The 18,064-nt window shown below is 59.0% G+C and overlaps 8 protein-coding genes across 8 annotated transcripts; 3 read left to right on the top strand and 5 right to left on the bottom strand.

Annotated features, from left to right (window-relative positions):
- Window positions 1-29: 29 nt before the first annotated feature.
- Window positions 30-3,311, bottom strand: BDZ90DRAFT_238871 (hypothetical protein). The gene is made up of 4 exons (XM_025507349.1): window positions 3,178-3,311; window positions 2,905-3,105; window positions 1,766-2,716; window positions 30-1,722 (listed from the first exon to the last, which is right to left on the bottom strand). The coding sequence occupies exons 1-4, from the start codon at window positions 3,257-3,259 to the stop codon at window positions 101-103; spliced, it is 2,856 nt and encodes a 951-aa protein (XP_025363157.1). The 5' UTR covers window positions 3,260-3,311; the 3' UTR covers window positions 30-100.
- Window positions 3,312-3,404: 93 nt separating this feature from the next.
- BDZ90DRAFT_151280 (hypothetical protein) lies at window positions 3,405-4,685 on the top strand. The gene is made up of 2 exons (XM_025503537.1): window positions 3,405-3,957; window positions 4,041-4,685. The coding sequence occupies exons 1-2, from the start codon at window positions 3,453-3,455 to the stop codon at window positions 4,574-4,576; spliced, it is 1,041 nt and encodes a 346-aa protein (XP_025363156.1). The 5' UTR covers window positions 3,405-3,452; the 3' UTR covers window positions 4,577-4,685.
- BDZ90DRAFT_278898 (hypothetical protein) lies at window positions 4,409-7,187 on the bottom strand. The gene is made up of 3 exons (XM_025509128.1): window positions 7,088-7,187; window positions 6,766-6,998; window positions 4,409-6,693 (listed from the first exon to the last, which is right to left on the bottom strand). Exons 1-3 carry the CDS (start codon window positions 7,107-7,109, stop codon window positions 4,795-4,797), a joined length of 2,154 nt encoding a protein of 717 aa, XP_025363155.1. The 5' UTR covers window positions 7,110-7,187; the 3' UTR covers window positions 4,409-4,794.
- Window positions 7,188-7,377: 190 nt separating this feature from the next.
- BDZ90DRAFT_231526 (hypothetical protein) lies at window positions 7,378-8,435 on the top strand. The gene has a single exon (XM_025505898.1). The coding sequence runs from the start codon at window positions 7,399-7,401 to the stop codon at window positions 8,128-8,130; it is 732 nt and encodes a 243-aa protein (XP_025363154.1). The 5' UTR covers window positions 7,378-7,398; the 3' UTR covers window positions 8,131-8,435.
- On the bottom strand, window positions 8,166-8,968 carry BDZ90DRAFT_151262 (Isocitrate/isopropylmalate dehydrogenase). The gene is made up of 3 exons (XM_025503536.1): window positions 8,954-8,968; window positions 8,519-8,778; window positions 8,166-8,435 (listed from the first exon to the last, which is right to left on the bottom strand). Exons 2-3 carry the CDS (start codon window positions 8,696-8,698, stop codon window positions 8,202-8,204), a joined length of 414 nt encoding a protein of 137 aa, XP_025363153.1. The 5' UTR covers window positions 8,699-8,778; window positions 8,954-8,968; the 3' UTR covers window positions 8,166-8,201.
- A 557-nt stretch (window positions 8,969-9,525) lies between these two features.
- BDZ90DRAFT_245868 (hypothetical protein) lies at window positions 9,526-13,796 on the top strand (the record flags this gene model as incomplete). The annotated part of the gene is made up of 2 exons (XM_025507529.1): window positions 9,526-9,588; window positions 10,041-13,796. 2 exons carry the CDS (start codon window positions 9,526-9,528, stop codon window positions 13,794-13,796), a joined length of 3,819 nt encoding a protein of 1,272 aa, XP_025363152.1.
- A 2,242-nt stretch (window positions 13,797-16,038) lies between these two features.
- BDZ90DRAFT_226619 (hypothetical protein) lies at window positions 16,039-16,618 on the bottom strand (the record flags this gene model as incomplete). The annotated part of the gene is made up of 3 exons (XM_025504716.1): window positions 16,039-16,220; window positions 16,277-16,335; window positions 16,398-16,618. 3 exons carry the CDS (start codon window positions 16,616-16,618, stop codon window positions 16,039-16,041), a joined length of 462 nt encoding a protein of 153 aa, XP_025363151.1.
- Window positions 16,619-16,917: 299 nt separating this feature from the next.
- Window positions 16,918-17,728, bottom strand: BDZ90DRAFT_151206 (hypothetical protein). The gene is made up of 2 exons (XM_025503535.1): window positions 17,388-17,728; window positions 16,918-17,322 (listed from the first exon to the last, which is right to left on the bottom strand). Exons 1-2 carry the CDS (start codon window positions 17,597-17,599, stop codon window positions 17,013-17,015), a joined length of 522 nt encoding a protein of 173 aa, XP_025363150.1. The 5' UTR covers window positions 17,600-17,728; the 3' UTR covers window positions 16,918-17,012.
- Between the last annotated feature and the right edge of the window lie 336 nt (window positions 17,729-18,064).

Genomic DNA, 18,064 nt, shown 5'->3' with positions numbered 1-18,064 from the left:
AGCTGTGATCGCGAACTAGAAGACAGACAGACATGTGCCACTCAATACAATAGCATTCGAGCAGTCTTCCTGCACTACCCTTTGGCAACGCATCCCGCCATCATGCCACCTCTGTAACAATCCCCGCAGCAACCGTCTCCCCCTGCATCCTAAGCAACACCCTCGCCAAGTCCTTCCTCTGTGTCTCAACAGGCAGACCGGGGCTCTGCACCTGAATCTTGACAAGCGCAGCTGCACCTTTGCCCAAGACTCGAGGCTTCCTTGCTTTCTTCTTCGCGTCGCCCTCACCCACCGTCGCCACCAGCTCGGTGACTGTACAGGGCACGTCGAGCGAGTGGTGATGCAGAGACGCTACCGAGCCTGCGAGGATAGGGTAGGTGGGCTCAAAGACGAGCAGCTGAACGAGCAAGTTGGTGCTCAGCTGGACGGTCTGCCCAATGGGGCATAGCACCGATCCTACAGCGACATGAATCTCCTCTATGCCCTGCAGATAGACCGTCACGCTGCTCCCCGCTACGGCCCAAGGGACCGACTCGCCGTCCTGCTCAATAGCGCGTACCGTCGCCTCTTCCTCACCGGGCACGACCCGCACCCGGTCCCCTGCAGCAACCAGGCCACATACCAGTCGCCCTGCCGCTGCTACCCCCGAGGCAACGGCCGTTTGGCCGCGGAAGACGTTTGTGAGAGGCATGCGAAGGGGCGCGTCTACATCGCGTGTTGGTGGGTCGAGAGAGTCCAGGATGTCGAAGAGGGTCGGGCCTTCGTACCAAGTTGCCAGCGGCGAGCCTGAGGAGCGCTTCGAGACGTTCTCCCCTTCCGCAGCGCCGAGGGGTACGCAGCTGAGTCGTGAAGCCTCGAATCCCGTGGAAGCCAAGAAGGGCTTGAGCTGCTCCAACACCTCATCATATCTCTCCTGCGCGTACTCGCACGTGTCGAGCTTGTTGATGACTACGACCACCTCCCTCACACCCAAGGCGCGAATAAGTACCGCGTGCTCCCTCGTCTGTCCCCGAGCCCCGAATCCCGCTTCAAAAGCACCCTTCGTCGCGTCGATGACAAGAAGCGCCACATCAGCCTGAGCGGCACCCGTGATCATTGAGGGCACAAAGTCTCGATGTCCTGGAGCGTCTAGGACCGTGTAACTCCGGTGTGGAAGGGAGAAATGCGCGTGCGCTGTCGAGATGGTCACGCCGCGGGATCGCTCTTCTTCACTTGCATCCAGAGCCCAGGCGTAAGCGAAGCTGCCCTTTCCCAACTTTTGGCTCGCCCGCTCATTGCTCATGTGCTCGCGGTCGCTCAACGTGCCAGCCTCGTGCAGCACTCGGCCCATAAGAGTCGACTTGCCCGCATCTACGTGCCCCACGACGACTACGCTGATCTCTTTCTTTGCGCTTTGCCCCGACTGGCGTTCTCGCCATTCTGTGAGAATCTTGTCGTGGCTGGCGGGCTTTGGTACTGGCAGGGCAGGTGTGGTGGGGCGGGTGTTCGTTGTCGAGGCTGAGGCGGATGATGCTCCAGTGATGCTCATGGTGTCAACTTCTTGACGGAGCTTGGAGACTTCAAGGTTGGGAGCCGGCTTCTCGTCGCGTGGTGTCGCGGGTTTGGAGGACGAGATGATGGCATTCTTCCCTGCCTTGCTCGCTGCTGCAGATGGTTGCGGCGTTGAAGCGCCAGACTTTTTGGCCGCAGAAGCTGTGAGATGGCCGCGTCCAATGGTATATGCTGTCAGCTCATGCGCCTCCCAGCTTGGTCTTCGAGCGGGCACCGAGGACCACATCGTCTGGACTCGGTTTCGCAAACGGGTCTTCTTCGCCTGCCTGTGGCTTGAATAAGCCAAGAGGGAGAGCAGGCGGCGCCTTGCCTGGCATTGAGCGGCTGCCCGCCAGCATCTTTCCTACCGCGGACGAATGCTCGACGTGAGACGAGCGGGAGGGAAAGACGGCCGATGCTGGCACGCCAGTAGGCAGCAGAGCTTCCGGCTCTGAAGCGGCTTGCGTTGCAACCGTCCCATCCGCCATCGCCTCGTCTCCATTGCTGTCGCTCAGTGCTGACGCCGAAGCTTCACTCTGAGCGGCAGCGTCTCTCTCCCTTTGCTCCCTCTCCTGTTTGGCTGCCAATGCTCGCTGCTGTAGCTTCGATAGCGGCTTTATGGCTTCCGCTGGCTGACTCGGCGTAGGCTCAGCAGCTGGTGGTCTTGTCGGCGTCGCGTTCTGTCTGCCCTGCGCCAGTGCCATCAGCTTGCTCGGACGAGCAGCCATGGTAGCTGGTACAGACTGACCAGACGGAGAGGCCGATGTCTCTGACGGCCGCTTGCTCGGACTCAGGGGTCCAGCGCGATCGGGAGCTGGCGCCTGTGATTGCGAAGCTCCTGCGCCTCCTGCCTTACGCTGGGCAGCCATCATTGCCAGCTTGCTCATACCCGCTGCATTCGCCGGCGACCGGGTGCCCACGTCTCCTGGCTGCGGGCCGAAGCCTCGTGACTCGTTCACGTCGACGCCCGGCAGTCCTCCAGGAGCAAGTGCGGCAAGATTGCGCTTGGCAAGCCCTGCTCTCCCTCCACCACCTCGACCACCCCTGCCGCGTTCTGTGAGTCCAGCTACGCCTCGTCCGTAGCGTGCGCCTCGCCCTCGGAGTGGCAGCGGAGGCGGAGAGGATATGGACAGCTGCGAAAGGTCTGTGCCAATGTTCGATGCAAAAGAGGAGCATGATGACGAGTCTGGTGTCGCGAGAGGAGACAAAAGAGGCAGCGCCGAGGTCGTCAGCTGCTGCCCTTCTTGCTCCTCCGGCTGGCCGAGATGCTGAGACGGAGGATAGAAGCTGCGCCTCTATCTCGTAGCAGAGGTGGCAAGGCAAAGCGCATCATTGCGGCACAAGAGCGCTTACGGACAGACGATGGCCACTCACCTTGTTTCTTTCTGTTCCTCTTCTCCGCCTCTTTAGTCAGCATATCCAGTACGGCCTCGACATCGAAGTAGGCGTCCCATAGTGCGTCTTTGATCTCTCGCTGTGAGAAGGGATTCTGACTACTCTCCGGCGGGCCGAGGACGTCGAGAACTGTAGCGTAGGCCGAATCCAGCTGTTGACGATCCGAGTCCTCGATGTCCTCTGTCAGCGTGGGCAAGGAAGCTTTATTAGCATACAGTCACCGAGGAGAAAGGGAGAGGCAGGCAAACTCACCATACGGGTCACTATCGTATCCAACATCGTCTGCTAGCTCTTCATCGAGATCAAGATTGCGAACTGCTCGATGGCGTGACATGCTGGTGGTTTTGCGGTGTTTGTAATGGTTGGAAAAGAAGGAAGGAAACGAGGAATCGCGAGTGCAAGTGGAGACGGCGGACTGGCTTGACGGCGAGACGAGTTGAAGAAAGTCGACGAGGAAGCGAAGCCCATTTCGTTGCATCCTTTCCTCCCATCATTATTTTCAACCTCTCAGCTGCGACAATCTTTGAATGGCATGGGCAGCGCCCAGGCGTCATCTATCGTCATGGTCTTCCATGACAGTACCCACGAGTTGTGTCACCGGTAGTACATGGACAAGGCGGCTGCTATCAACTACGACTCGCGAAGATCGTGTGCGCGCCTCCCTCGCCAACCACAATGAGGCACTCGTCTCCTCTCCTTGGGTACGACTCCTCTCATCACCTTTGCGGCGATGCTTAGTCACAAGAAAGGCAATGCCCAAAGCGATGATGATACAGCTCAAGACGGCTTTCTTCCCTGCTGATCAAGCGGGGTCCTCCACCGCAGCCCAGTCACATCGATCTGACGAGGACGAGTCCGGTCAGCAGGCGTCCTCTTCAGCACCCCTTTCGCCTGATTTGCAACAGCTCGAGGAGTTCTTTGTGCCAGATGGCATACTTCATCCCAAGTTCCACAAGCCAAAGCATGGTCGCGCCGTCTCCCTATGCACGTCGCGACTCTGCGTAGAGGCCATCTCTTCCTACTCGCAGAAGGGTGAGCATGCAGAGACCGAATCGATAGCACAATGTGGTCGTGGAGCTTTCACTGACTCTGTTCCCTTCCCTTCCTCTCCGCAGCCGGCCTATTGAAGCGGCTCTCTAGCTCGGCCAAGATACCGCCAAGGCTGAGCGATATGGTTGCGCACCAGTTGAGGAAGAGGGTGGAGCAGGAGCTTGAGCTGCTACACAGGGCCGACAAGAGGAAGCGCGTCGATGATGAGGCCGAGGACTCAGCGGCCTATTTTCGTCGCAAGCATACAGCCGCTTGCCACATTGAGCTCCTCTCGCCTGCCTCGCCAGCCTCAGACGACACTAAGGAGATCACGGGAAGCCCTTCAGCAGCTGGCTCTTCAACAAGCCTTCACTCTCCTCCGAGGTACAGCCTTCCGCTCCTTTTTCCCGACGACGCTCAAAGGAAGCATGTGCGCGATGTCATTCTCAGCCTTCTAGCGCCGTTTCACCATCGTGTCGAGCAGGCGACGAAAGCCGACGATGGACTGCAAGAGATCGCTGTCCCAAGTCGAACGCCAGAGCTGGTACCGCTGGTGATCGCGCTTTGGCGGCTGAATAGCTTTGAGAGTGGGACTGAATCGAGGAAGGCGACGCCTGTCTAGACGCACAGCGAAGGGAGTTTGCAAGTAGATGTAAAGAGAAGTCTTGGTGGCGGAGGAATCATTGATACCAGTACAAGATGAGACAAGAAGTTGCGAAGGAGGAGGACAGGTAGAATCATCACCGCCTTGCCCTAAGTTGTGACGCCCGCCGCCAGCCTACGCCCAGGCCCCTTCCCTCGAATCGAGTCAGCACTGCAGCCTCTCGCGCTACGCTGCGCTCAATCCTCCAACCACCTATACTCAAACCTGAAATCGCTCTTCTTCCTCTGCGCCCAGCTACCCTCCCAGTCAAAGTAGACGTACACCCCCTGCTCAAACTCATCGGTAATCGCCTGCGGCTCTGAATGCCTCCTAAACCAAGTCAAGAATTGCTTATGGAAGCGCCAGCTCTGCTTCTTCAGCTCACGAGCAGCAAGATACTGGTGATAGGTACCCTGCTGGTAGTAGAAGATGAAGAAGAGGGTGTCCTCATCGAACTTGGAGTAGAGCGAGGGATTGTCGAAGATGCTCGCCGGGGTCTGCGGGTAGTAGGCAGGTGTGGGGTAGGGGTTGCGCGGGATATAGTACTTGGGCTTCTCACTGTCCAGTGGCTCTGGCACGGTCAGGAAGGATGACTCCAGAGACTGGTGAAGGGAAGCCATGTTGTCTTCATTGGCCCGCGTGAGAGAGCGCTGCTTCGCTGACTCGAAGCTGGTCACCAGATCCGCCAAGGAAGACGGGACACGATTCTCTGCTGTGGCCTTGGTCGGCGTTGTTGCAGAAGCCGTCGCTGCCGATGAGCCGCCCGTGGGCTGGACGGCGTTGGCTGCGCCCGAAGCGCCGGAGAGGGAAGCGGGTTGGAAGGCTGCTTGCGGGGAAGACGACGACGTCGAGGGGAGACCGTCGATATCTGCCGTCGAGGCAGCGGTTGTGCTCTCCTGTCGCAAGCTCGAGTGCGTGAGGCTTGGGCTCGGCTTGCCGCCACTTCCATTGACTGCTGGGCTTTGCGTTCGTACAAGCCCGGGCGGAGCTGGTGGCGCGCCTGCTCCAGGAGCTGCGGAGGATGAGGCGGCAGCGGCTTCTCCGTTGGGCGGCGATGGAGCGGCATTCGCTGCTGCTGCTGGCGCTGTTGGTACGGCTGGCTCTGATGATGGCGCTGAAGAGTCGGGCGCTGAGCTGACTGGCGGCAGCGGTTCGTTGGTCGTCGCTGTAGGTGACGGAGCAGCCGGTGGAGCGTTGCTGGACCCTACTGCAGCAGCAGCAGCAGCAGCGTATCGAATCGGCGGCGGTGCGGCTGACTTTGGCGGTGACGTGACCATCTGCGTCGGCGACAAGGTCGGCTGTTGCTTTGCTGCTGCGAAGTTGGCAGGTGGGACCGGAGGAGGCTTTGGGTCTGAGGGTGACGGCCGCGTTGACGGGTCGGACGCCTTGCGAGACGCTGATGGGGTCGCCGATGATGCAGAGGCAGCGTGCGCTCCGCTGGCCTTCCTCGTGCTGCTGCTTCCCGTTGCTGCATCCTCCTTGCTCTCGCTCTCTCGCCTTTTGGATGGCGTGCTCTGACTGGCTGGGCCAGTCGGGACAGCTGCTGGCGCGGACGGCTTGGACGACAGAACCGGCGTCGGCGGCTCGTCTCCATCGTGGCTGGAGACGAGATCGTCCTCGTTCTTGATGCCGTACATCTCCTCCTGCTCATCGAGGTCAAAGTCATCGTAGATGCCTTCGTCTTCCTCGAACTCCTCCTCCGCATTGGACTCGACAAAGTAGGAGATGTCTTCCTTTATATCCTCGACTCTCTCTGGCTCCACTTGACCATTTTCGACCATGCGATGAAGGATCTCAATCCTCGAGACATGCCACCCTCTCCTCTCATTGAGATGCTCGAGGCTGGCCTGCTTTTCAGCCGACGCCCCCGCGGCTGCTGACTTCTTCTTCTTGCCAGCTCCTGCCTGCATCTGCTCGATCTCTGCCTCGGTCGCCTCGGTCTGCCTGCTAAGCTCGTCGACTTGAGTGGACAGCCAGTTGGCCATATCTGCTTTTGCCTTTTCTGCCGGGTCGAGGCGGGCAGCGGCAATGAGGCCCTCCTTTGAGAAGGCTTTAGTCTTCATCTCCTTCTCAGTGGCCTTGAAGCGCTCCATTTGCTGGCCAAGAACGCGAAGTCAGCATCGTCGTCTTGCATTCGTTGTCCTTTCTTGCACTCGCGCGCTTCTCACCATCTCAATAGACCTTCTGCTGTCATTCAATGCCTTCTTGTCCTTGATGTCATTGCTCTGCTGCCACGTCTTGATTTGATCCCTCAACCTCTGCAGCTTCTTGATCTGCGTCTTCAAGTCACTCTCCATCTTCTCCTTCTGAGCCTGGTTCTGCGACTGTTGCATCTTGTCGTAAAGCGACTCGAACTGCTCGACTCCCTCGCCCACCTTCTTGAGCGTCCGGTCGATCTCAGCTGCGAGCGAATGAGTGTGGGGAACGAGGGGGAATGAGCATCTCAGGTATGATCGGGATTTGTTGCCTTGCTGCTGTCCACGCGCTCACCTGCGAGCTTTCTCGCCGCCATGATGCCGTGATATTATCGTCGACGGGATGTAGTAGCGATGTCCAATGGCAGTGATGAGTAGCAATGGTAGCGTGGATTGGATGCGACTCGCGCTCGGTGGTGGGTGTGGCCCAAGCGGCTAGAGACCCAAAGCGGCCTCGAGGCGGACGAGCATCGGGACGGGAGGCGACAACGAGGCGGAACGGAGCCGCGAGAAAGACGAGGTCGATGACTTCGAGGGCGGGCAGAGCTGCTTCACTTCATATTTCGTTGGCATTACCATCATCACCACCATCGTCCTCGCGCTAAGATGGTTCGCGCCACTTCATCTCGCTCATTGACATCCCTCATGCGGTCAATGGCGCTGGAGGTTCAACCAGCCAGGCCAGCACTGCGCAGCTTCAGCACGTCTCGCTGCCTGAGGCAAGAACACGACGACTCAGCAGAACCCGTCGCATCTTCATCTAAGGCGCCTGCCTATCCATACTCCTCACACAGTCGTGTCCCTTCCATAGACCCATCGCCCTTCACTCCGGCACCGAAGACGCGCTCCACCCAATCAGGCGTCATGGACTACCTTCATCATCAACTGCGCTCCCAATTTGACCCAGCAGATCGCCTCACCCGCCTCTTCCATCGTCGCTCCCCTGAGCAAATCCCAGTCGGCTCAGTATTGATCGTCGAGTCTTGGACGAGTCCCGCAAAGACGGGAATGACGACATTCTCCGGCGTCCTTATGGCCATCAGGCGTCGTGGCACCTCGACAAGCTTCGTTCTCCGCAACCTCGTACAGAAGTTGGGAGTCGAGATGCGCTTTAACCTTTACTCGCCGCTGCTCAAGGATGTGAGAGTGGTAGCAAGGGCAGATGTAGGCAAGGGTGCAAAGAATATGCCTCAGGGTAGCATTAGGAGGGTGAGGAGGGCGAAGCTATACTACTTGAGGAAGGGAGACAACAGGATCGCAGGCATTGGACGGATGATCAAGAGTAGGAGACAGCAGCAGGAGAAGGAGGCTAGAGAGGCGGGGGCTACAGCGGTCTAGTCATGCGCGAGCGACAGTGCAAGTCAATGGCATAGCATTGCGACCACCAGTGACGACATTCGATACCAGCGTTAGGCGCCCAGCTCAAGCAGGACGGCCGCCTCGACGTCGGCAGTCTTCGCGCTTCCACCGAGGTCAGGGGTAAGGACATTAGCCTTGCGCAAAACATTGTCGACTGCCGAGTAGATCTTGAGTGCTGGCTCCGTGTAGCCCATGTACTCGAGCATAAGGGCGCCTGAGCGGATCGAGGCGATAGGATTGGCGATGCCCTGCCCGGCAATGTTGGGAGCCGAGCCGTGGACGGGCTGCGTGAGTGCGGTTGGGATGAGGAACAGTGGTCAGCGCCATGATACGGTCATGATCAACTCGTAGCGGCTTGAGTGCTCACCTCGCCCATGAAGAAGGAGTCGCCTGCATTGACACTCGAGACGAGGCCGAGCGATCCGACGAGCGCAGCGGCAGCGTCGGACAGGATGTCACCGTAGAGGTTGGGGGCCACGACGACATCGAAAGCGTCCGGCTCCCTGAACAGTCTGTAGACCATCGAGTCGACGATCTGCTCGTCCATATCGATGCCCGCATACCTGCCTGGCCCACCCTTGTTTACATCGTCTTGTTCCTTGACTGCCCTGACAGACTCGCGGAAGAGGCCATCCGTCGTGGAGAGGACATTGCTCTTGTGGCAGACGGTGACCTTGTGCAGACCGGCGGCGGCCGCGGTCCCCAAGCGTGACTTAAGCTCTTGACGGGCAAGGGCGACCTCGAAGGCCTTCTTGCCAATACGGGTCGAAGCGCGCTCTGAGATTTGGCGGATGGCCTTGGCTACCTTGCCTTGGGATGTCTCTTCCATCGTTTCAGATTTGATGTACTGGCGCGGCGCGGGATAGGAGAGACGGCGGAGGGAATGAGCATGATGACCTTTGCATTGGCAACTGCCCGTCGGACCTCGCTACTCACAAGGCACTCGGTATTCTCCCTCACGATGACTGTGTCGACCCACTTCTCCTCGTCCCTGGTACCCCTCACCCCAACAACCGGCCTGATGTTAGCATACAGGTCGAGCTGCTTGCGCAATTGGACGATAGGGCTCGAGTATCCCTCGACCTTGTGCGAGGGCGAAGAGACGGATCCAAACATGGCGCCGTCGCACTCCTCCTTGAGGCAGCGCAGCGTCTCCTCGGGCATGGCGCTGCCCGTCTTTTGAAAGAGCTCGAAGCCCGCCTTGAGAGGCACAAAGTCCTGGCGAGGCGGCAGTGGGAAGAGATGTCAGTACGGCGAGGCAAGCATTCGACGTTGCCTGCGTCGACCCTCACAATCTTGGGCGCTCCAGGCGTGAGCTGAAGGACACGCTGCGCGACGGGCAGGACCTCACGGCCAATGCCATCGGCGGGCATCATGCCGATCTTGAGGTTCTTGGACGCATTGGCCATGATCTTGGCGGCGGTGGCAGTCATCGTGGTCCGACTTCGCTAGCTGGTAGCTGTTGGTTGGATGATCGACTCAATTAATTCCTCTGTCGCTTTGCTGCGTCTCATCCATCATCCTGTTCTTCCCGCCCGCCCGCGCCAGCCTTTCTCCACGATCTCCGTCCCTCATTGCCCTGCCCCTCGCTCGCGTGGCTGCTCGACGGACGGATGGGAGTGGATGGCCGGACTCACCCCCAAGAGCCGGCGTCGGGGAGGCGAAATTGCGACATTTGGTGAGCCAGGCACGAAGAATTGGCTGAAAGGCCGAGGGAGCTTCAGGCGACATTACGCCGTCGGCGCTGCATCGCTGATGAGGGCCAAGATGGGATGAGAAATCGAGATAGCAAAGGGTTCATGGGCGAGTTCCGTTGCTCTTCTCTTCACCACTTCCACCATCATCGACACCTTTCTCGCCGCTGAACCATGGCTTCCGTGGTCAACCAGCGAGACATCCTCTCGTCAGCCGTCACCTTTGCTGGTGGCCTGGCCCTTGGCATTGGTGGCGTCCTCGCACTGAGCCGCGCATCCTTCGCCCCAGCTACTCGTCCTACAAAGAGTACAAAGGCAAAGGTCGAGCGTCAGCTGGGCCTCAGCAATGGCGAGGCTGTCATCGCTCCTAAAGCCGTCGAGGCTGACGCAGCTGATGCAGCTTCGGCCAAGGAGCCACTGCCCCTCAGCAAGCAGCTCGATGAGATCGACGCAAAGGGCCTTGGCCCTGCTAAGCCTCAGCCCGTAAAGGGCGACGGACCCATGCTTCAGCAGCAGCAGCCTGAGTCGCTCCACAGCCAGCTCCCTCAGCCTGCTCCTCACCAGACGAAACAGCCTATTCGTCACACCAAGGCAGTAGCTGGTGGCGATTACCCCGAAGCAGCTCCTCAGCTTCGAGCACGAGCCTCGCAGCTTCGTGGCGATCTTTCTGCGCCTGCACCCGCTCATGGAGATGCGCTCCTCAACGCTGAGCGAGCTGCCGCCCCCGTCTGGCTGACCGGCTTGTCCAACTCAGCCGCCGTCCGAGACTCGACTGCTCAGGGCGCCATCGAGGGCATCGCCTACGCCAACTCTGACGCCATGTTCGTCTACGAGTCCGCTACCAACGCAGGTTTCGGCTCATGGTCCGAGAAGGAGGCTACCGAGGCCAACAGCAAGGGCTGGATCGAGGGACGTCCCCGTGTCTTCCCCATGCAGACTCGCACCGGCGCTGGTACGGCCATTGCAGGCTATCTTTCAGCCAAGGGGGCTGGTAGCGCTGTTGCCCAAGTGGCAGGTGGACGCAAGACAGTCTCTGCTCTGACCAATGCTTCCGGTCTCCTCGCCATGGCTCCCTCGCTCGTCAGCCTTCCCGCTCCTGCTCAGGGCCGCCTCGTGCTGCAGGTCTCGAGCGCCTCTCAAGACATCAATCGCGACACCCTCGAGGTCAAGAATGACCACGCCTCCGTCTTGGCCGCCGCTTCTACTCTCTCGGCCAACGAAGACTTCGCCATCGTCCTCTCCGGCAGCCGTCAAGAGGCCGTCGATGTCGCTGCTGCCTCCTACGCCGTCACTGACTCCCACATTGTCCACGTCTTCGACGGTGCTTATGGCGGTCGCGAGGTCGCCCAGCTCAACATCGCTGCTGCTGATGCCGCTCTGAAGGGGTCCACCGACATCGTCTCTGCCCTGCAAGCCAAGAAGCTGTCGCACTTCTCCTACTCGGGCTCGCGAGCTCCCTCGACGGTCCTCGTCGTACCAAACGGCTCGCATGCTACTGCTGCCCGCACAATGCTCGCCGAGCTGCCCGACTCCATTCGCTCCACTGTTGGCGTCATCGCAGCTCGCATCATCCGCCCGTGGTCGGACGAGGAGCTCCAGAAGGTCATCCCGCCTAGCGTGCGTTCCATCTTCGTTCTCGACGAGACGCGCGTCTCTGGCGCAACCGGCCCCCTGTACGAGGACGTCCAGTCTGCTATCTTCTCCACTAGCATCGGAAGCGCCACTGCTCCTCGTGTCCTGCCGCTCTCCTTCCCTCAGGGACAGACGGTCGCACCTGGCCAGTGGGCCGCCATCTTCCAGTCCATTGCTGGAGCCAAGCAGCCTGTCGACGCGGCTGAGGTCATCGCTACAGCCCCTACATCCATTGAGAAGGACATCGCCGTCATGGGCGGTGCTCAGAGCCGCCTTGCTTCCATTTACGACGCCGACTCAAGTAACACAGCTCTGCTTGCTTCGCACCTCGCCCGCACCCTTCGCGAGCGCGGCGAAGCTGCGAGCCTCTTCAGTCGCTACGACAATTTCGAAGCCGGTGGGCTTGTTCGATCCGATCTCCTCACTGGTGCGCACCCCGCAGCACGGATCCCCGTCCACCTTGCTGCACAGGACTCGTCTGTGTCTACGCTCATCATCGCCGATCCAGCGACAACGCTCAAGCACTACAGTGTCTTCGAAAGCCTCAAGCCCGGCGGAAGCGTGCTCATCAATGTCCCTGGGTGGGACAGCGCTGAGCTTGCGGCTAGGCTGCGCGCCGACGATAAGAAGACGCTCGCTGCCAAGAAGGCCCGCGTGTATCTCATCGACTCCAGCGCCGTCGTCGAGGGCTTGCTGGACGTTACGGCCAAGGCTCGCGGAGGCAACAATAAAATCAACGCCGAGACCGTGCCTAAAGAGGTGGCTACTGTCGTGCTTGCCGCCGCCTTCCATCGCATCCACTTTGGATCCAGCGGTATCGCTCTGACTGCGATTCTCGAGAAGTCACTCGGAGTCGCGCCTCTTGGCGTCAATGGCGTGGTGGGCCTAGTCGAAGCTGCCGAGAAGGCATTGACACTTGCTTCTTACAACGACGAGGACCTCGCCGCCTCCCAGCCCGTGGAGGGCGAAGACGCTGTGCAGCGTCCGACTGCCTTCCGCTACAACGGCTTCCTTCCCAGCGCCGACGCCGCCACAGTCGGTCAGGAGGCTGCAGCCGTGCGCTCAACTTGGGCTCTTCCAGCTTGGCAGCTTCTCTTCTCCGAGGCGTACCACCTCAATCGTCACGCCCTTCGCCCTGATCTCCACGAGAAGAATTACGTCGCCACCGTCACCGAAAACCGTCGTCTCACTCCTGCTGACTACCCGCGCAACGTATTCCACATGGAGCTCTCTACTGCCGGTACTGGACTGCGCTACGAAGTCGGCGAGGCTCTTGGCGTGCACGGATGGAACGACGAGGAAGAGGTACGCGACTTCATCAACTGGAGTGGCTACGACCCCGATGAGCTGCTGGCCATCCCGAGCCTCGAGGACCCAAGCCGATACGAGACGCGAAGTGTCTTCCAGATTCTGCAGCAACGTCTGGATATCTTTGGAAAGCCGGGCAAATCCTTCTACGAGGCCTTGTCCAAGCTGGCAACGAATGTGGACGAGGCCAAGTGGCTGCGCTTCATCTCCTCTGCCGAGGGTAATGCCACGTTCAAGAAGCTCAGCGAGGTGGAAACGGTCACCTACGCTGAGTGCTTGGCCATGTTCCCCTCTGCGCGCCTGCCCCTCGACGTGCTTGTCAGGGAGGTGCCTATGATCGAGCCCCGCTCCTATTCCATCTCCTCTGCTCAGGCTGCGGTAGGCGACTCCGTGCACCTCCTCATCGTGACAGTCGACTGGGCTACCCCCAGCGGCACGCCTCGCTACGGGCAGTGCACGCGCTACCTCGCAAATCTGAAGCCAGGCGCAAAGGTCACTGTAAGCGTCAAGCCAGGCACGATCAAGCTGCCTCAGTACCCGACCCAACCTGTCATCGGCGCTGGGCTGGGTACCGGTCTTGCCCCCCTCCTCGCCATCATTCAAGCCCGCGACATGCAGCGCAAGGCTGGCCTCGAGGTTGCACCAGTGCACATCTTCTTCGGCTCGCGCTCTCGCTACGCTGAGTTCCTTTACGCCGAGCAGCTGGAGGCCTATGAGCGAGATGGTCTCGTCAAGCTCGGCCTGGCCTTCTCTCGTGACCAGCCGCAGAAGATCTATATCCAACACAAAGTCCAGGAGGCAGCGGAGGATATCGCCGCTGCCTTGGGTCCACAGGAGGATGTGGAGAAGCGTGGGTCTTTCAATCTCTGTGGGCCCACCGACCCTGTCTTCGATGTGACGCAGAGCATTATCGGCGCTTTGGTTGATAAGAGGGGGATGACCAAGCAGCAGGCTGAGGAGCACATCGAGACATTGAAGGAGCAGGAGCTCTGGGTACTCGAGACGTACTGAGCGGCGGGCGACCCCGAGCGCGCGAGTTGTTTTTCCTGCTGTCCTACCCCTTCATACTCTCCCCGAATTCATCGGACGCACTGGCGTGGCTTCCTCAAACGGAGTGGAGAGTGAAGAAGCTGACGTTGAACATTTGGAAAAGCAGAAGGGAAGAGCTTCTCACGACGCCTGCGTACAGAAAGAGCTCGGAGCTAACGTTGTATCGCAAGCTAGCATGAAAAGGTAAGGTGAGCCCAGTAAGGCTCCCCGTGGCCTTCGCAACCGACGCTTGCCGAGCAGGTCCTGGCGTCCTTAGCGTCGCACTGTAGCGCCTGGCAGGAAGCGGCTCCTGGCGCATCGGGGCCAATTTCGCCGTAGAAGGACACACCACGAGGGAGCCCTTTGATCCCTTTGAGTGATGGCGGGGAAACAGAAGATTGTCTGAGTACAGCAGAGCGGTGATAGAGTCGTACTGTTGACTACTCACCGGGGTCTAGCTTCGAAGCGAGGGTAACACTGTCGGCGAATAGATGAGCAGTGACCGTGCTGCAACGAGGGCAGGGGTCAGGGCGCGCTGTCAGCGTCGCGCGATCATTGAAAGGGACCCAATACCGAATCACCCAAAATTAGTAGAAATGACAGCGGTCGAGTCGCCATCGGTGTCCATGCGACTGCCAGTACTGAGAGGCTCGGTTCTCCCACGCCAGCGCGCGTCCCCGACTTGCCCGGAGACTTTGAGCCCCTTGCAACTATTCTTGAGCGTGATGTAGTGGGTCCAGGCAGGAGTCGCCAGAAGCATTAGGACGGCAAAGATCTTGCTGAGGTAAGGAAGCATCATGTTGGGGATCGAAGTTGGTGGTCAAGAAGCAAGATACATTTTGTTCGGGTTCCAGCAAAGTCGAGGGCAACGATGAGGGCAAGCGATGCGGACTGACGATGAGGCGGGAGCGGCACGATATACTGTCAGGCCCTCAGCCCTGCGGCTAGACATCAGCAGTGGCGGCAGGGGCGTCAGTGCTGGATCCGACGGCCCCAAGCAAATCTACTTGTAGAGGATCGAGATTGCGAGCATCAACGTGTAGCGCGAGCAAGGGAAAGAGCGAGATTGGGAGCCGAACATGAGGCGCACGTGGTGAGCGAGTGTCCTTGGATCCGTTTGCGTTACCGCCAGCGATGATTTCCATCATCACAAATTCAAGCACAAGAAAAGTGCAGGCGAGCAAAGGCTACATAGTGACCCCGGTTCGGGATGCTCACAGAGCCCTTGCAGTCGCCGTCGCTGGAACTACAGCGTATCGTATCATTGAAGTCGCTGTGGTTGACCGCGAAGCCTATTTCGCCGTAGAAGACAGCCTTGGAAGGGACATCTCTCCTCTCTGTCGCGTAAAGCATCGGAGTCAGTTGCAACGAAGAGATAGAGGATGTCATTCGGCTCACTCGGGTCCAAGTCGGTGCTAATGCTGGAGGCGTCGCTCAACAGTTTTGCAGTCACGTTGCTGCGGCAGGAGCATGTCACATTTTCAGCGCTGGCTTGACGAGTCCTACATGCTTGCTCACCCGAACCCTGTGTGGACCAGAATGGAAGTGTCTCCACCGGTGTCCATCCTCCCGATGCTAGTATCGAAGGGCTTGGTGCGTCCCCTCCAAGTTGCGTCCGCTACAGTGCCGTTGGGTTGCAATTGGGGGCAAGTGTTCGTGAGGATGACATAATGCGCCCTCGATATCAAGCACAGAGAGGCTATGGCTAGTACTTTGCTGAGGTACAAGAGCATGATCATCGGGGTACTGGTGGATGCGAAGGAGCAGAGAACAGGGATAGGTGTGCAACAGATATCTGTCCAGGCTGAGGGAATGAGCGATCGGAGGAGGGGCCGGCAGGGCGTGGACGCCCTCTGACCCCAGTGGGCAGCCGTTGTGCCCAGCAACACTGGAGGAATGATGAGTGACCTGCCCACACGTTCGCAGCGCTCCTAGGAGGTGCGCAAACAGAAGTGTCAGACGTTTTTCAACCACAGAAGAAAGGGGCGCAGGCAGGTCAGACCATTGTAGAGTGAGAGCATGAGAGAGAGACGGATGTGAAGAAGACAATGTCCGTAAATTGGGGGCTGAGAGCTTCGAGTACGGACAAAAGATCAAGGGTCGTAGGGTTGTAGCGATCAAGGGATCTTCACTGAGCCGAGGCTCAACACGAGCGTCGACGCCCGCACGTAGGCCCACTGCCGGTCTTTCTTCGCCAGATGACAAGGTTGGATCTCTGTCCTGCTCAGCAAGTTATGGTGAGCTTGGCGAAAGCAGGATGTCCCCCGCGATTGGGAATGCCAACGTCGCCGTTGCAGATGCCTCTGTCCTTGCTGCTGCACCGAATCGTATCATGCGAGTCCGTTTGATCAACGTCGATACCCAGCTCGCCAAAGAAGACGGCGTTGGGGGGCACACCGGTGAGATCTAGGGGGTGGCTTATGCGTCAATGTGCGCAGTTGAATGGTCGACGGGACACTCACTGGGGTTGAGACTGACCGTGATGTCTGAAGCATCGTGAAAGATATTGGTGGTGACGAGTCTGCGGAGGATGCGCTTTCCAGTGAGCGAGGCTTCGATCAGTCAGGCGTAGTAATGACTCACCCAAACCCAGTGTTCAGATAACAGGTGGTGTCGTTGACGGTGTCGACCCGCCCAATCTGAGGATTGATGGGCTTGAAGAGTCCATGCCAGTCGGCGTCACCGATGACACCATGAGAGTGCAACTGGGGGCAGGTATTTGTCAGGGTGATGTAGTGCGCCATCGCGGCGGTGATCCAAAGAGACGCGACGGCAAGAACCTTGCTCAGGGCAAGCAGCAACATTATGAAGTTGTTGTTGCGATGACAGTTCGGGAGGGGAAGAACCATGTCAACGCCTCGGTCTTCCTTCCTAGGCGAGGAGGAGCACGCAAGCCCCGTGACCCAGGCTGAATAGCCGCAGGGCAAGCGGCGCACTGCGCGATGGAGGCTTAAATGGCGATCCGTAAGATGTAGCAATGCCCATGTATGTTCAACCTGCGGCAGCATACAGGCAGAGGCGCCCCACTTCGCAAAGATCGCAGCCAGCGTCAAGGAGGTTCTGACCACATGCACGTAAGTGGCACTGCATTCTAGCTTTGATGATATGACACATTCAGGCGTATTTTGCTGCCCTGGCCGTCACTGCCTGATGCTTCCTGCTTGACGAGCGAGCCCCCAGTTGCCCTTCAGGTTGCTTTCAGCACTCGACCTTCAATCTTGCAAACGCATTAGCCCGGTAGCCCAGCCCGTTGAGTATGGCCATGGAATTGATACAGCCGATCCTGTTCGACCAAGAACACTTGAGCTCGCTCGGAGCCTCGAGTGTCTTGTCCAGACCTATCTGACCGCAGAACGAGACGCTCTTGGGGACAGTCCTCAGAGCTGCGCGGATGGTGATGGCAAGTGAGTCAGCGCCACGGAGGATCATGCGGGCCTCAAGCAGCGCACTCGGGTCGAGCAGGGTGGTGATGTTTGTGATCTCAGTTGAAAGCTTGACGGTGACGGTACTGGGACGAGCGGGCTTTGTGAGGAAAGCGGAGAAGACAGCAAGTGGAGTCAAAATGCGCCTCACCCAAAGCCAGTTTCTAGACGAATGTCGGTGTCCCCGTCTGTGTGGGTGCGCCCGAGCCTGAGCCTGTCGCTGCGTCCCCTCCCCCTGATGTCAGCGATGTCGCCTGAGATGATGAGATTGGGGCAGTCATTGATAAGCTGAACGTAGTGAGCCCTAGCCCTGGGCGCCAAGAGGAGCGCAAGGACGGCCGTGGTAAGGTAGGAGAATCGCATCGGCGAAAGTAGCTTGGACAGTGAAGTGGGGCGACAAGTGACAGAACGATCAGATCAGGAATACGACTGCGGTGAGCGTGCTTGAGTGAGCTAATGCTATGCTGAAGCAGTGCCATTTGACCGGAGGGATCTTCTCAGAGGATCCGCAGAGAATGGCCGACTGGGGACGCCCGACGGCGGCGAAGAGGGTCAGAAAAGCTCGTTGCCCCAGCCCAAGGCAGAGTTGAAGGCTGGAAAGGTTGAAAATGTGAGAGTATGTCATTGCGCTCTTAGACTATCGAGGATTGCTGGAATGACTCGAGATAGGCCTACTTCTTGAGTCGTCGCGATTGCGGGTTTTGTTCGTGATCGTCTCGGCTTGCGCTGTCGCAGATCAGCAAGTCGACTACGCCGGATCATCCAGACGAGAGGTATCGAGTGATGATGCTCCATCTCCGTATTCGCCGCGATCTGCCCAATGGTCGA

This window comes from Jaminaea rosea, assembly GCF_003144245.1.
Source record: "Jaminaea rosea strain MCA 5214 unplaced genomic scaffold BDZ90scaffold_4, whole genome shotgun sequence".
NCBI lineage: Eukaryota > Fungi > Basidiomycota > Exobasidiomycetes > Microstromatales > Jaminaea > Jaminaea rosea.
This window is presented reverse-complemented; position numbering and strand designations above follow the sequence as displayed.